We start from the raw sequence: 16,847 nt of genomic DNA on the forward strand, positions 1-16,847 counted from the left end.
AATTTGATACAAAGAACTTATTTCAATGTAAAATGCGTAGAAAAATTGTGAAGTGAAACCCAAAATGCAGCTTATTTTTATTGCTATAAATCAAATAATAAAGGTTCAATCAAAACTGGTTTTCCAATATTTTCGCGTTTAGCACTTGTGTTTTTATATTATTGTATTAAGATGCATGGTGTTCTTTACTGTTTAAACAAAAGGCATTCGAAATGGCATTTTTTATAATATCTAAGCAATTTTATAATATTAGCAATTTTAATAATATTTAATCATTTCTGTGAACCCATTGACCGCCGACTGAACGTTCCTATACAGGTCCCAGTCTTGCTAAGCGTTAAACTCAATTTGCCATGGGAAAAAAAAAAAAAAAAAAAAAAAAAAAACCGGAACGCAAGCCGGTTTGATATTCATTTGGTTTCTCCACCCTATTGTGCCAAACAACAATAGGGGATAAACTTTCCCTCTACCCGCCGATCGGAAAACACCAGGGATTTTGAGTAGGAATCTTGTTACCGAGTGATCATTCTTTCTTTATCGTTCAAGCAATAAATCTGTCAGCTTAGAGTAATTGTCTTGTGTTTTTTCAAGTAAAAAGTTACTTTTCGCTTTAAAAACTGTTGCCCTTTAAGTTTCAAGCATTTTGAAAAAGGGGAAATAATTCATATTATGGTCCATCATATTTCTCGTCATATGATTTTAGAAATTTCTGCAGTTAAAAAAAATGTTTAGTAAATGATTTCGAGAAAACATCACTCGTTGAAATGCAGTTCGAAAATATTACATTTTCCTTCTTATATTCAAAGAATTTTATTTCAAGTTCTTTTTATTTTATCATTTTTTAGTGTTTAACATTCTACTCACAGACTTAAATTAATTCTCTATTTAAACTATATTATAAAAATTTTATATTGCATTATTTTGTAATATGGTAAAATTAAAAATCCTACGTTTATTTCGAAAATATAAGAATTACTGTTAAAAATTATTGAAAGAAATTATGTAAATTTCTGCTTTAGATTCTTGGTTTTCATCTCATTTTTATACTCTTAAAACATCAAAAAAAAATCATCCTTCTATGAAATATTTACAGAACAATTACCCGATTACAAACTACAAGATCCTTACTTTCCGGAGAGGTGAAAAAAGTATGAGTCGTTATACATATGATGTAGAAATTGAGATGTGGGCTTATGTTTCAACGTATTCTCATTTCAATGAACGAACAGTCATTTTACAATTAAACATTCCAAAACCGGCAATGTAAAAAAAAAAAAAAATATATATATCAACGTAATTACTGGATCCATACTGTATTCGCGTACAGATACATGTTCATCAACGGTGGGAATTTTCTATAAATAAGCTTTGAGGCATTTTTAGAAGCACTTTGGTTGCTCCCATTTTGTACAACAGTATGCTGAATGTTAACTTTTATATTGATTAAAGTTAATTTTGATTGACATTATATTTGAATTAAGGGATAAATTGGTGTTGTGGTACACTCTCTGCAGTTCTTTGTCGAGGAATTTTAAAAAAACCTGTCTTATCTTAATTTTACTATAGAGAAGTGTGAAATAGTTTTTTTCAAAAAATGAATGACATGAATCTATTATAAACATTTTATAATTTGTCATTTTTATGCATTTTTATCCTTAGTATATCTTTCTATTCTTCTATTAAATCCTAAATTGATTACTGTAAATAAATCACTACATATGTTATTTCGAGAACGTGCGACTTAAATGCTAGATAAGGGGAAAAATTTCCTTTAATGATCAATATATGTATTTATGAAAAGTGCTGCTATAGCCTAGTATCGTCCGCATCATCCAATTGCCTGTGAAGAATACAGAAACTCATTGCTGGCTGGTCTAGACGTGTTGTCTTGCGCAACGTTGACGGACAGCTCTGTGTCTCCTGGCTTCATGGGAGACACAAAACTGCTAGTCTTGCATACAGATCTGTATTGTGAAGGTGTTTATGCATTGAGATTCTTATCCCCATTGCCACAAAATGATCTGCCATGAGCTGAGGCAAAATAGTGTTTCCCCTCCTTCGGACAGAAAGAGGTAAATAATTGTCTACCGCAGACTCATGATCGGCTTGAAACATGTGTTCTCGACACAGAATCCTCGGATTGAAACTGATCCTATGGTTTTTGAATCACACTACGAAGCACATTGAGATGTCTGGCAGCATCAGCTTGTGATAATCCCATTTCCATCCATCCGAGTGACCGCCACCTCAACGAATCGGGCAAACGTCTTCTCCTGACACTGCTAGACTTTCCTAGATATTGTCAATGAAACTGCCTACAACAATTGAAGACCAATTATCCGGCTCGAACCTTACACACGAATTACGAAGTTTAGATTTTTACATATTTTCTCCCACTCCTATATAAGTATTCAATTCTTTAAAATAAAAATAGTAGCAATTGCTTTCACATAAGTTTTCTTAAACTTCTTTACTATCATGCATATAAACTGCGAATTTTAATGTAACTGAGAATTTTACTAATGAGCTAGAAAAGCAGGTTGCAACTTAACTTTTGTAGTCCAATATATATACAGATTATTGTTTTTAAATATGAAGAAAGAACGAATTCAACTTTTAAGAAATTCATTTTATTGTTATAACTGAATTTGAAAAATATCCTATTGTTCATACGGTATGAAATGCTGTTTCAATAATGAATGCATACGCTGTCATCGTAAATTGCAGATAAGTTGAAAGGGGGAGGATGCAGAATCTAAAATAAAGACGATTCTACAGTTCAATTTTCAATTCGTATTTCAAAACATTGAAATTGAATTAACTTAAAATTGATTTTAAAATAAAGTTAATTTGTTTATACAATTCCCATGTTTTGAGATAGGAATTGAAATAATTTTTGTGTTTTCTAATTTGATTTTAGAACTATAATTTATGTTGCCAAGTTAAATGTTACATGTTATTAAATGCTACGTTTTAAACTGTATCAAGCTTATAGAAAATCCTTTTTAAACAACAATTAAATATATTTACATGAATTTTGCAGCATATGAATATTTTCTGGTGTCGTCTGTTATAATTCTCACTTTTTATAGTTATTTTAGTTTGAGGAATTCAAAAATACAAACTGTTAGCTAAAAGTATTTACGTATATGTATTATCAGAAGAAATATTCTAGAAAATATTTTTAATTAAGAAAATTTGGTACAAGCATTCAAATTTTTAATAAGAAATAGTAACTAATTTAAACATTTATTTGCTTCACCAAAAATATTATTTTAATGAACATCTTAGATTTGATTTTTAAAAGATGTTTAGCATTTGATTTGGTTGATTTCAATTCATGTAGCGTTCATTTAATTAACACAAATTTGATTAAATTAACTTAAACTATTATTCGATAGTCAAGTTTAATGGCAATAATTTCAGTTGTTTCCGGTATTACTTTCGTTTATATTAAAGTTTAAACAACCATATGAAAATTTGTGTTCCATATCAGTTCGGTTCATTTCATGTGAAATTATATAATTGATCACAAATAGCTGATTACTGTAAATAGTTATTTATAATAAATAAATTAACTATTTAATAGTTAATTACCTTTATTTAAATATAAAATTAATTATTCCGTTTATTCTGAAGTTAAATTAGATAAATATTATTTGATCTCTTTAAATATTCATGTGTTAAATTTTTAATGTAATGAAATGAGTGATTTTAGTCTTTGTGTTCAATTGTAAAAATGTGTTTGGTAGAAAAATTAAAAAGCTTTGAGTTTCATTTAATTTTTATTTTGGTCCTACATAAATTCAAATTAATTAGAATTATTACTTATTATTGGGTTAATTATAAAGCAGAAAAATGCATCAGGCATAATCTCGAGGGAATATTTTCTCGTATTAAGTAAAGAGATGATTTTAAGACCGTAGATAAAAGAAAGGTTTTCTAAAACTGTGTAGTTAATCTACCAAAAAAGAAAATTTATAAAGTTTATTTGAAGCAAGAAATAAAAAATTGAACTTAAACTGACAAAACTACGAAGAAATACTGCATTTTTTACAATAAAGTTTTATTTCATTACATTCAAAATAAATTTTCATATCCAGCTTTTTAATAAAAGATAAACATCCGATTTAATTTGATGAAACAATAAAAATTTGCTATTCATTACAGCAAATTGTTTTTAAAAATAATACATAATTTTTTAAAAATTACAAAATTTAAAGAAAATGTAGCACAGCAACTAAACTAGTATCATTTAAAAATGAGTGTTTTTTTTTTATATTTCAGCTGGTGTAAAAATTATTTTTATGGGATAATATTTTCGGTTGTCAACGCTGTGAAATGGCGAAATTGCGCTTAATTTTTAATTAATGTAAAATTAAAAAGACATTAAAAAGTATGAATTTCACTTTTTATAGTATAATTTATAAAATAAACTTGTTGATCTAAGATGGGTGTTAACGTGCTCAAAATATTCATAGACAGTGTCTTCAATTTGGTGTTATCTGAAATAGAAAATTGTTGTATAGCAGAAGTCATTTTCTTTTTAATTTGCTCTAGAATTTAACAATTTTTGTGAGAACTTTATTTTCAGTGTGGTTAAAAATTTATCAAAATAACGGTGTAGTTCCAAAATGAGAGCACGATAGTCATATATTTATCAACTTATTATTTTAAATTCAATCACAAATATGTGTTTATAACTTACCATTCCAAAAATATGCATAATACATATAAACTGTAATTCGTAATATATATATAATCGAATTTTAGATTACGAATTACTTACAATAACGTATTTATTTATATTCATAATAAATTCAATTTACAGACATTTATATTTCCATCCATTTCCACTTATCAGATATTAATATTCATTATCAGCATTTCAAATGTATTTACATACTCTGTTCAACTGGATCTACCTTACTTTGTGAACAAATAAAGAAAGTTTGGTAAATGTTGATTTTCCATCCAGTTTTTAACAGTTTTCAAGTTCTTGCCAATAATCTAACAGCTAAAAAAATTTGGTTTGATAGGAGTGGTTGGTTTTTTTATTGTGCATCACACAAATGTCTGTATTCAGTCACCAGCATATATAATAAGGTACACATTTTTGTTTTAATTTCAACCTTTTAGTAGATATTAGAGATTTATATTTTATTTGCAGCTGTTGTAAACTTACTTTGCTTCTTACAGTATTTTACATCAATGCATCTAATTACATAATATTCTTCAGGAATACAGGACTTTTTATTAAACCTATTTACAAAATTATAAAATTTACTATTTATGTAAAGTAAAAAATTGCAAGATGATCATTTCTTTTTCTGTTGGGAAGGGGTCACAGAAAGGATGATTTTTTTTTAAATGTAGCATTTAGTGAATGGGGGGGGGGGAGGTGCAATTTTGGCAGGTTTATCAAAAGTACGTGAATTCCTCAGTACGGCCCTGATTGAATTCTATGTTTCTCTTCAAATACTAAAGTATGTTGACTGTATATTCCGATTTCTTTTTTTTTAAATCTTTACTGATTAACTTAACATTTTCTTTATTTCTCATTATCTAGCAATACATTTTTAAAGTTAAAAAATAAAGAATTTGATAATATGTTAGAAAATAAAAAAATTCGATAACATGCTTTCTCTACAGGTACTTCTTAAAAAATAATATTTTTTTAAAGTTTCTTTTCTTTTTTTTAGATATTTTTTTCTTTCTGCATTGAAAATAAAAAGATTAGAAAAACTTCTTATAAATAATTCATAAACAAATCGTATTGTTAAAATTAAATCAACTAATGAGATAAGTATGAGAATAAACTGATTGTATACCTATACATATGAAAATTCATATCTATTTAATCTGCGAAATGAAATTCCTCAGAAATATTAAGATTGAAAACAAGTTGATACATAAAATTAACACTATTTTTTTTCTTCAAATGAAGCCTTTTCTTTAAAGCTGTATGTCTTAAGAAAACTCATTTTCAAAATGCCCACAAACATATGCTTTATATCAATTTTATCTTCAACATAACCATTAATGTTTTTTCTAAGGATGCTAGTTGTTAAAACGATTACTAGTGTATCTTTCATGGAGGCTACCTTATAGCTTTTTTCTATAAGGTAATTTCGTTAGAAATTCTACGAAAAGCACTGTTCTCGAGGCTTCTTTCTAAGCACATCATAAAAATGAGCATGGAAACTCCTTTCTCCCAAGAGTTTTTAAACAGAAGAGGGAGAAAATTTATCTGCCTTCAAGAGGTTTTTTGACAGGTGGAAATTAATCATATATCATTAAAATTTAATTTATAATCCAATATAAAAAAGATGAACATTAAATAAAGAAATTCTTATCCTTATTGAAATTTTAAACATGTATAATGAATACATTTCGTACACTAACATCAAGAAATGAAATAAAATATTTAATCCATAATTTTTAAGTGAAAATTACTTTTAACTTCTTCCTTTTCGTCAACTTTCTGTGAATAAAAATGATTGCACTTTATGTGCTAAATGAATTTGTTAGGATATTTTAATTGTATTTTAACATCATTAGATACTATTTGGGTTAAAAAACTCTAAGGGAAGAAAAACAGGAAGGAGAAAATTTTTGCAAATATTGTTTGAGTGATTAATTAGGCTGCTGTTTCTTAAAAATATAGACAGGATTATAAGAATATGTAAGGGAAAAAGTTCAATTATTTTTATTTACGTTGCTCGAGATGATATTTCTGCAAGCAATTATCTTTTCAATGCAGCAGATAAATGCATTTTGAGTAAAGCTTGGATTAAATATTTCGAAGTAAGCACATCTTCTTCTCTACAGAATAAATGTGCATCAAAGAACTTACATATTTTGTTACTTGATGTCTTTGGTCATTTCTGTATAAAAGTCATAGGCAGTGACATACATAATTTAAAATAAAGATGGTCTGTGCCACCCTTTTCAACTCCTGTCATGTAGAGGACGAAGCATATCTACATATTCATCTGCAGCTGTTGATCAGATCTTGATTATCATAGGTGCTACAATATCTTTATTCGTCCTAAATTTGTATTTTTTCTTTCTGAAAATAAGGCAGGGAAAAATTACCTTCCTAACTTGGTGGTATTTTCCAGGCCAGCATACAGTTTTGATCTTGTGATTAAAAATAAAGGAATTTTCAAATAAAACGTAGAGAGTGATTATTTGTACAGTATAGAGAGGATGAAAAATTATAGCCAAAATAAATTGATATTAAACCACTATGTTAATTTAAATGAAAAACATGTCCAAGCCATCATCTCTACTACAAAATAATTTCGAAATGCTGCATTGCAAAAATAAAATGTCCACAGCATAAAGAAAAATGATTTCTGCTTTCAGCTTTTATCAACAGCCTGCTCTCAAAACTATGCGCTTAGTGACCCTGTGAATAACTCCTAGTAAAACAGCTACATTACGAAGATAGAAAAATTCTTTCAAGTACTGTAAGGATATAAACGATTAAGATTAACATATATTTTATCTTTAAACATTACGACGTTTTTCAGTACAACGATTAGAATCATTTGTGAAGAGTGAACTTAACCAGGAACAAATCAAAATCATAGAAATTGAAGGGTTATTAATGCCATCTTCAAGAGCAAATGCTGTGCATGGGACAGGACATTGCAAATTCTTCGAAAGAAGAAAAAAGTCATTTGAGAATCGTTCTCGAAGGTAAAAAGAACGTGTATGAGGCTGAAGACTGAAAGAGAGGACCTCTAAAGCGGGTGTCGTGTCAGAAATGGTAGCCGATACAACGTTCTAACAACCACAGATATTTGCTTCATCAAACTTCATTCGTTGACTTCAACATAATTTTATGAGTGATTTTTCCTCACACAGACTTGCCATGAATTGGGAACGATGGGTAAAGAACCTGATATTGAGGAAGATGTGTCCCCTCATACTCCAAAGTGTACGCTTGAACAATCACATACCTTAATTATTCTATCATACTGATACTGAACAAGAACCATTTGCATCCATGCCATGTAAAAATTTTGAAAGTCCGCAATTTTATGATGCATACAGTAGATTGTATTGGATAGGATTATCTTCCGAGGAATGTCATAGAATCGTTTTTAATTCTTGCTTTTGTATAATAATTGGGTGATGCGTCTTTTGTATAGAATGATTTCTCCAAAAGTTTTGAAAGAAAGTTTAGAATATTTTCGGTGATGTCTATACATTTCGCATATACAAGTCAAGGGGAAAAAAGTTTGAACAAGCATTTCATTTTCTAAATATTGCACCAAGACATATGATTTCAATAACAAGGTTGAATTTAAAGTTAAAGGTAAGCAACTATACGAAAGCACTTTTTCTTCTGTAGAGGTTGATAGTAAAATTAAAATTTTATACGGCCATCGTAGTAGAAAATGAATCGTATCATATCGATTAATAATAATTAATCGTATCAATTAATAGAATGCTTCTCTTACATTTATCCACACAACATTTCACGCTTCATTCCAATCTGTCAAATTTACTGAGATATTTTGAAAATTATAGATGTTTAGATGGAGGCATTATTTTAGAAATGCACATTTATTCAATGCTGAAAAATTGCCATTTTTCAAATATTTGTCGAATAGTGCATGAATCGAAAGAAGTTTGCTGGTCGCCTATTTTTTTGAGCGATAAAAATGTGCTCTTCGCAAGAGTGGTTTATCATTAATGACAATTTTCTAGAAATGTGTGGTATGGCATTTTCAAAAGTTTGTTGGTTGGACCCATTTTGTACAGAAGAATGCAGAATAACCGATATAATTCATTAGTTTTGAGTGACATTGTACTGAACTAACGAATGAATTCCCTTTAGTAGTATTTCCACACATGTGCCTGCAATTAGATCTTGTCACCATACGAAAGCTGTAAGACGATAATTGAATGCAGATTTCCCTTACAGATAAAAGGGCAAACAATGATATGTAGAAGGATTGCTTGGATATTCTTATTTTGATTTTGATTCATGGAATCACTTAGGATCTTCGGTATATAGCAAATCTTTGTCGAAGAATGAGAGAAACCAGAGTCATATCATTGATGATGAACTGATTCACATGCACACAAATACTGTTAGAAAAATAATCTTTGCGCAGTTTTTAAAGGGATTTATTTTAACAAGCTTCGTATATGCGAAGTGATAGATTCTTTCAAACCCCAGTCTGAGATATGAAAAAGTGGTCTAAGTCAATAAATATGGCTTTTATTATTTCAGCGAATTTTGGAGATAAAAATATAGAAATTTATGTCCTTATAGAAGAGCTTAAGAAATATATTTCTTAGGTTGGCACTTTTTCCTTACAGAATTCTATAAAAATTTAATACTTGTAACTTTTTATTACTAACAGATATAGAAGTCAAAACGTTTTCAAACAGTTACCTAATTTATTGAATAAAACTTTACAGTTGGAAGTATATGTTTAATTACAACATTTAAGGAAACAGACGTTTGTTACAGTTTTTGGGATACCCAGTATTTATGCCTTTATTCATAAAATGTATTTTTTCATTTACACGCTACTCTTTCATTTCACACTGGCATATATAAACAACATTTCACGGCATATATTGATATACGATTTCTATTCTTCATTACGTAAACTTTTCTCGACAATATTTTACATCCACTGTACTGAATATCCCTATATTTACAATGATAAAAACTTTTTTTGTGACGAAAATAAATCTATGCTTTATTATAGATTTTTATTTCATATGGCTGTTCTCTGCATTTTCATTAAAGATAAAATAAAATGTCGATTCTATCTAGTAAATGAAAAATATAAATGAAATACTCAGCTCGTTTTGAATTGCGCTTCATTGGTGTATCATTCTTTTGTCACAAGAATACCTGAACGATTGAAAGCATATCCAAATATTAATTAAAACTATTTCTACACAGAAGCTGATATCTAAAATTTTCTACCTCAAATACGTCTATGTTAAACTCTTTACTAGTTTGAGTTACATAACCCATTCTTCTATTGTGCCCGTACTTTCATTTGCCCTGTGCTGTTTTTTGTAAAGATAAATTTGTATATTTAAAAGTATCAGACTTCATAATTTATTGACTATTACCGATAACTATCTGATATAATATGTCATGAAATTATATTACGATTTATAGCGAATAAAAATCATATGGGATTAACACTTAGAACATACAAAGAAGTTTCAATTGAAAAATGGGATCAACAAACTGAAACACATGTCATTATTTAGGTATTAAAAAGTCTAAGATGCTTAGAAAATCATACAATGATATATATTATGAAAAAGACATTCATGACAACTATGTGTGGAATTTCAAGCTTGTATGAGCTTAAAAATGGAACATGTATAAATTCATCCTAAAAAATAGTTGAAAATTTATAAATTTCTCTGAATATGATCTCATTATTACTTTGTTTTAACAGCTTATAACGTTTATAAAATCGGATAAAAATGATCAAATTGTCTTTGATGTGATAGTGGAGAGTATTAAAAAATGTCATCGTATTTTATTTCATTTAGAGCTGATGAAGCTGCAGGAGTTGATGAAACTGAGAAATAACAAGGAGGTGAAAATATCTTTACAGCAGTTCACAGTTGACTTTCAATACAATAAAATTCTTAAGGACATAAAGAAAAAGGGAGAGACCAATATCGTCCTGGAAGTTCCAACTTCACGTATTAAGGACGTCTTGTCAGAAGTAATGAACTAAATACATGTTTAAACCATCTCTACTATTTTACCTTGGTGCATTTTGAACTATTGTATAACGAAATTTTTTTCCCTATTTTATAGGCACAGAAAGCTGGGATGCTTACTGAATATCACAATTACCTGATAACATCTTTAGTAAGTATTATTGTAAAAGTAAGCTAAATTCTTTCTTTCTTTATTTTATTTAAGATAATGGTTGTGATTCATTCATTTCTGCAAGACATTAAATTTTTAGGAAGTCTACGAAATAAGGCTGAAATTTTATTTCAGAAATTTATGAATACACAATAAAAAATCCTCTTTTACAGCTCATCAACTCAACTTTTTTATCATCTCGATGAGAGTTAAGGCGAGAAATTATTTTTATTTAAAAATAATTTCTCCTAATTTATTAATTTATTATTGAAATAATAAAAATAATTATGAACTTTTAAAATAAAATGCAAAACTGCTGTATAACCTATCGATATTTGAAGATGTAAAAGCCAAATAAATTGAATAACAAAATGTTCAATCGGCAACTTTTTATAAAGTTGAAAATGTGAAAAGTGCTTCAGAGTCCTCTAATTAATTTCAAACGGCGTATAAAGATAAAGCAAGTGAGAAATCCCTGAGGATGATCAATCTTTTTTTTTTTTTTTTTTTACGATTTCCAAGCATTTTTATTTTTGGCATTTATCAAACGCACAAAAAATTTCTAAACAAAATTCGAAATGAATATCTGGGAATTTTTTGAATTAAAACAGATTTAAAGAAAGTGAATTAAAAATACGAATACCAGCAAAAATTCCATTTGCAATGTAGATAACAAATGAAATATTGCTGGTATTATATTGAAATGCTGTATGCTAAACGCCATACACAGAAAACATAACAAAATTTTGATCTATTAGCGATCTATGATCTATTAGCGATATATGATATTTTATGGCAATATACAACAATCTGGAAAAAAAAAGCGAAACTAAACCAAATATTGTAACTTTGATCACTAAGTCTTAGCTGGGTATGAGTTGTGTAACTTAGATCACTAAGTCTTAGCTGGGTATGAGCTGCCTTCTCGTAGCAAAAAATTAAATTACTTCAAATATTAGTACAGTAGAAAATTTGTTGTTCACCGTTTAAGTTTTGTTTATGAATATGGCTATTAAATTGTTTTTACTACATAAAAGGCAAAATTTTTGAAAAAATTATATTTCTTTAATTATAAATTTCAAGAATTGTTTGAGGATTCCTATTATATTCTTTTGCAATATAATTTAGTAAGTAAATTTACGCGTTGTTTATAAGTTAGAACACAACCTGTAAAAATTATCACGTATTAGAACTATAAACTGTTACCTCTTGTGCACCTTGGATTACGGACACATCCTATTCCTCGGATAACTTATTTGAAATGTCTGATGTTAGTTATCGTTTATTTTTTTAAGTTATAATAAATGACATGGAACGAAATCGAAGAAAAAAGTTAAAATAAGCCATTGAATCTGTTTGTGCCGAAAAAATATATTGCCTTTTCAGATTTGAATTAATCACATAAATTAAGAAAGTTTTAGTACTAGTATATTCAAAGAAAATTTGAAAAGTGAAAAAAAATGTATTTGATGATCAATAGATATTTATACCTGGGAAGTAGGGATTTCATAGATTTTAAATCAGTTTTATATTTATAGAATTATTTTTGAAAATAAAATGTATGCATTAACATGCAGTGTAATTTTTTCAAAAGAGACCTCAAGCATTTGTCATCAACAACGATGGGAAAAATTTCTCGTGATTATTCACTTAACATTCGCAAAATTTCACTCATAGAGCCCATTTAAGGGAGATTTGCAAAAACACTATAGTCTCAAACATTTACCACCTTTCAAGATAATTGTTCGCCAATTGAAAATTGAATAATTAAAATTTGATTCTTTAACAGATGACATCAACAATTAATAACACTGTAGCTTCAAAATAAATGTTGCTAATAAAAATTAAAAAAATATATATATAAGGATACACCATTGCTTCTTTCTTTGTTTAAGTAAATTGCTTTTTTTAATCTATTTTCTTCAAAATGATTCTGATTCTGGTATTGATATGTTGGTTCTCTTACTTCTAGAATATAATTTTTAATTCTAGAATATTTTAAAAGGAATGCAGATTTTGAGTTTCTTTAAATATATTCAACTTTTAGTACAATTCTTAATTTCTCGATTTTAATTTTCCACGACCTACAAATAAAGCTCTAATAAAGCAGTCACTTTAATTATCTATTATTAAAAGTATACTGATACGATGTAGACTTTTTAATTGAAATTTTAATTCATTTCATCTCATTAATCGATATTTAAAGAATTTTTTTTTCGTTTTCAGGATTTTCATACCTTGGATTTAACTCCATTTCAGCACAGTCGCTCTAATATATCAGCGTTCAGAATCGTCTCACCTGAAAGTCAGTATTACGGTAGAGAAGCAAGAACGTGGATTTTTGGTCGCAAGGAAAACTCTTTGAAGAAGGAAATACCATTGACAGTAAGGGCAGGATCATTTCCTCTCAATTTTTAAACTTCTCTTTTTGAATTCGAATTTTGATTGATTTCAAATCTAAAAGTGTCCACCTGATGGAGATCTAGAATATTTGCGATAGGAATAAGTGTTTTCAAAGAATAGCGTGTTTCAACAGTGGCAAATATTTAAGAATCGACTGCTCCCTGAGGCTCCCTGCTCCCCTGCTCCCTGACCAAATTCCAGTACTGGAGTAACTTTCGAAATTCAGATATCTGAAAGCGGGTCTATTATATCTTTAAAATAGCTGCAATTTTCGAAAATGTCTAGAAAATCGTCTACTCAGGACGGGAAAAAGAATGTTTGTCTTCTGACAAATACTTATAAAACATGCCGGGGTCCTGGCATAGGGGTAGCACGTCTTTTTCGTGAGCTGGGCATCCCGGGTTTGAACATGATTGTTCTTTTATCTGTGAGGTGCGTGAATGTCCTCCCTGTAAAAAGAGGTTGTGCAAGCAAATGTGATGCATGAAGTAGCTAAGTCGTACTCTTGGTCCTAGTTGGCGTTACTGAAAAAACAAAAGAACTCACTTGGCTTAAATCACTGATAGATCTGTCAGCGGTCTTGTGAAGCGCTATAAATAACAACAACTTATAAAATATTTTAGCATATTTGCTTCTGTAAAATTTATAAATATTTCTCAGACTTCCAGATAATTTTATGAGACTGGAAATAATATATTATATATTATTCAAATTTGAAGTGGTTGAATTCTCATCCATATCAACAAGTTATTTTATTAAACTGTAATATGTCCGTTATTTTAGTTAGTGTATTTGATATTTGTTTCCTCTTTTGATACTTCACGGACGATAGAAATTGTTTCTCACATATTTTAAAGCTTAATATAACTTCTCTTATTTTATATCCAGCTTAAATTATCATTATATGTTATGTATTCATACAAATGTAATAGCAAAGGACTTTTATGTGTTGCTGTTTTAATAAAAATGCTGTTATAGTTCGTCCCATTGAAATGTTATAGTTTTTAAATTAGCGAATTCGCTAAAAAATGTTTCTTCTCTTACTGATGCTAATAGCTCACCTATTTAATCAAAATTAACTTTTTCATATAGAATATTGGCGATTCTGCTCAAATGCTTTCTAATAAAGCCACATCCTATTATGTATGCTACACAGTAATGCGTATGTAGCGCTGTAATGCATAGCTAACGTTGTAACCAGGCAAATTGTAACGGATAATTGAGTCACTATTTCTCGAGGGAAGATCATTGGTTGCAGTATAAGATTTAAAGTCAAGTAACAAACAATATTCGTGCTCGCTATGAACGTTATAAAATTGGCAAATAACGAATTTTATAAAACAGTTTTTAAAATCATACTTTGAAAAGTAAAAATTTCCATTTTAAATATTTTCACCTAAATAATTTTAGATTTATAATCATATATAATATGGAATGTCAGAATCTATTTTTATGAAATTTACTACCAACAGGCACCACATATATGGAAAATATATTCAATTCAATTAATGAATTAACTGATGATTTAGATTTGAGAATATTAAAATAATATACTGCATCAATAACAAATAAGTGTACAAAATTTCAAGTAATACTTCTGGAAAAGAGTGTAATATCTTGATCCAGACCTATCAAATAACAGAGTAGCGTAACAAAATAATTCTTTTACTTACTGCTTTATATATTTACAAAGAACAACTTGCTCTCATCTAAGTTAATATTATTTACAAATGGTAGTTCAATCACGAAATACTTCCTCGAACAAATCGGAGAATAGGAAATCACCAAAAAACCATTAACAGGCTATTTGCTCTAAACGACTACTTCAGTGCCCCAGAAATCGACCGATCTTTATCGGGTGGACCCTAATACAGAAGCCCGAATCACACGGAGCTTCTTAAAAAATCAGTAGCCACTTTTCCGCACCCGAAAACTCTCCAAATTCTAATTCGAGGCCTGTCTCCTCTCCTCTTCTGACCCCCCCCCGCATTTTATTTTCATCAGATTTCCATTGGTGAACTTGAGTTCCGTATCACCCAATAACTGCTCAGCAACGCTTCCTCACTGGTCTAAAACCCTATCGAAGTAATGTCTATTAAGGAACCATCTATGTGGCCGACCGCCTTTTGAGCATATGTCAATTACAATCAATTCGCTGCTAACGCTGGCTGAAGTGCGCCTGGGTTTGACATTTAATGACAATTTTTGCCGGTGATTCATCGATTCTTAATGACATGAAAACTCTCTTCATAAAGGAAAAAAAGTTTAAGATCTGGATATTTTGACGTTTCTCTCCCTTGAAGACATGGTGAATCTATTCCTTAAAGACGGGATACACATCTGTGTTCCCACACCTGGATTGTAACACTTGACCAAACACAATGACTCTCCTAGTGAAAAGGATTCACATCTGGAGGTCCGTATGCACTTAACTATGCGTGGGTAAACGGGAGACTTTACATTTGGTCTGGATGTCTTTAACAATGTGAGGGAAGAGGGGAAACGTTATAAGAGCGAGAAATCGTTTACAGAATTCCATCATTACAAACATGAAACAAGTTTAATATAAGTTCGAGAAGAAATTTTAAGGCAACTATTTATAAATGAAAAATTTTCTAAATCCGTTTAAGAGATGTACTTTTCTCATAATATGCGAATATTGAGTAATTCAGAAAAACAGAATTTCATGTTTCAAGATGAATAATTGTTTTAATGACTTATTTATTCAAATTCGGGTGTTTCACATGAAAAATAAAGAAGAAATGGTATTTCTTTGTTAGAAAATATAATTTTATAATATTTAAATATTTTTCTCTTTGTTCGAATACTTAATATTCTTTTATGTTACTGGAAGTTTTCAACACCATTTACCAGCAGTTTTAACATAGATATAAATAAACTCAATTGTTAAGATACGGCCATTTTGTCTTCTGAATGCGACACTTATTTTATATAAAATCATAAAAACTTATTCAATCGATTTAAGCTTCACTTATACCTCACATGTTGAAATCAAACAGAATTTTCGTTCACGTAAGTTTTTTAACTATGCCCTTCCTTCCTGCAACAGAGGATATCCCAAAAATGAAGATGGGAAGCTTCCAATATTGTGGTTGGCCTCGCTTCGCTTCAAGATAAAGTAATGGTGAGGGGCTTGCTATCTCCCTACCGATGATAATAAATACCTCTTTTGAAAGATTTGCAGTGGTCAATGACGGCCGAGAGTACTATCACATTTCTCTCTAAAATGTTGAGGTAACAATGATGATCATTCAGTTTACCCCTGACGTTATGGCAGGGCAGAACAAACTCTTTTGAAGTTATCACATATTTCTACTTTCGAATAAAACGTATTTCTTTTCTTCTGAAAATCATATAAGAACGAATGTCTACACATCTAAAAAAATCGTCACTTCTTTTTAAATTTTTGTTGAATTATATTTCTTCTGTAATTCATTTTTGTAGAAGAGAAGATTCAATAATTGAATGAATGATTTGTCCTTTATCTCTTTAACTTTAATTGGGTTTTTTTAAATTCGGAGCTCCTTACCATTTTACTGAGAAA

At 29.3% G+C, this 16,847-nt stretch overlaps 1 protein-coding gene across 2 annotated transcripts in view; it reads left to right on the forward strand.

The window, feature by feature from the left end:
* The window catches only part of LOC129958257 (glutamate receptor ionotropic, kainate 2-like), a 71,756-nt gene that overhangs the window by 27,514 nt on the left and 27,395 nt on the right, over positions 1–16,847 (forward strand). For both annotated transcript variants that reach the window (XM_056070572.1, XM_056070573.1), the window contains exons 4-6: positions 10,552–10,730; positions 10,826–10,879; positions 13,106–13,264. In XM_056070572.1, coding sequence (XP_055926547.1) covers positions 10,552–10,730; positions 10,826–10,879; positions 13,106–13,264 — 392 coding nt within the window. The remainder of the gene's footprint in view (positions 1–10,551; positions 10,731–10,825; positions 10,880–13,105; positions 13,265–16,847) is intronic.

This window comes from Argiope bruennichi, chromosome X1 (assembly GCF_947563725.1).
Source record: "Argiope bruennichi chromosome X1, qqArgBrue1.1, whole genome shotgun sequence".
Lineage (NCBI taxonomy): Eukaryota > Metazoa > Arthropoda > Arachnida > Araneae > Araneidae > Argiope > Argiope bruennichi.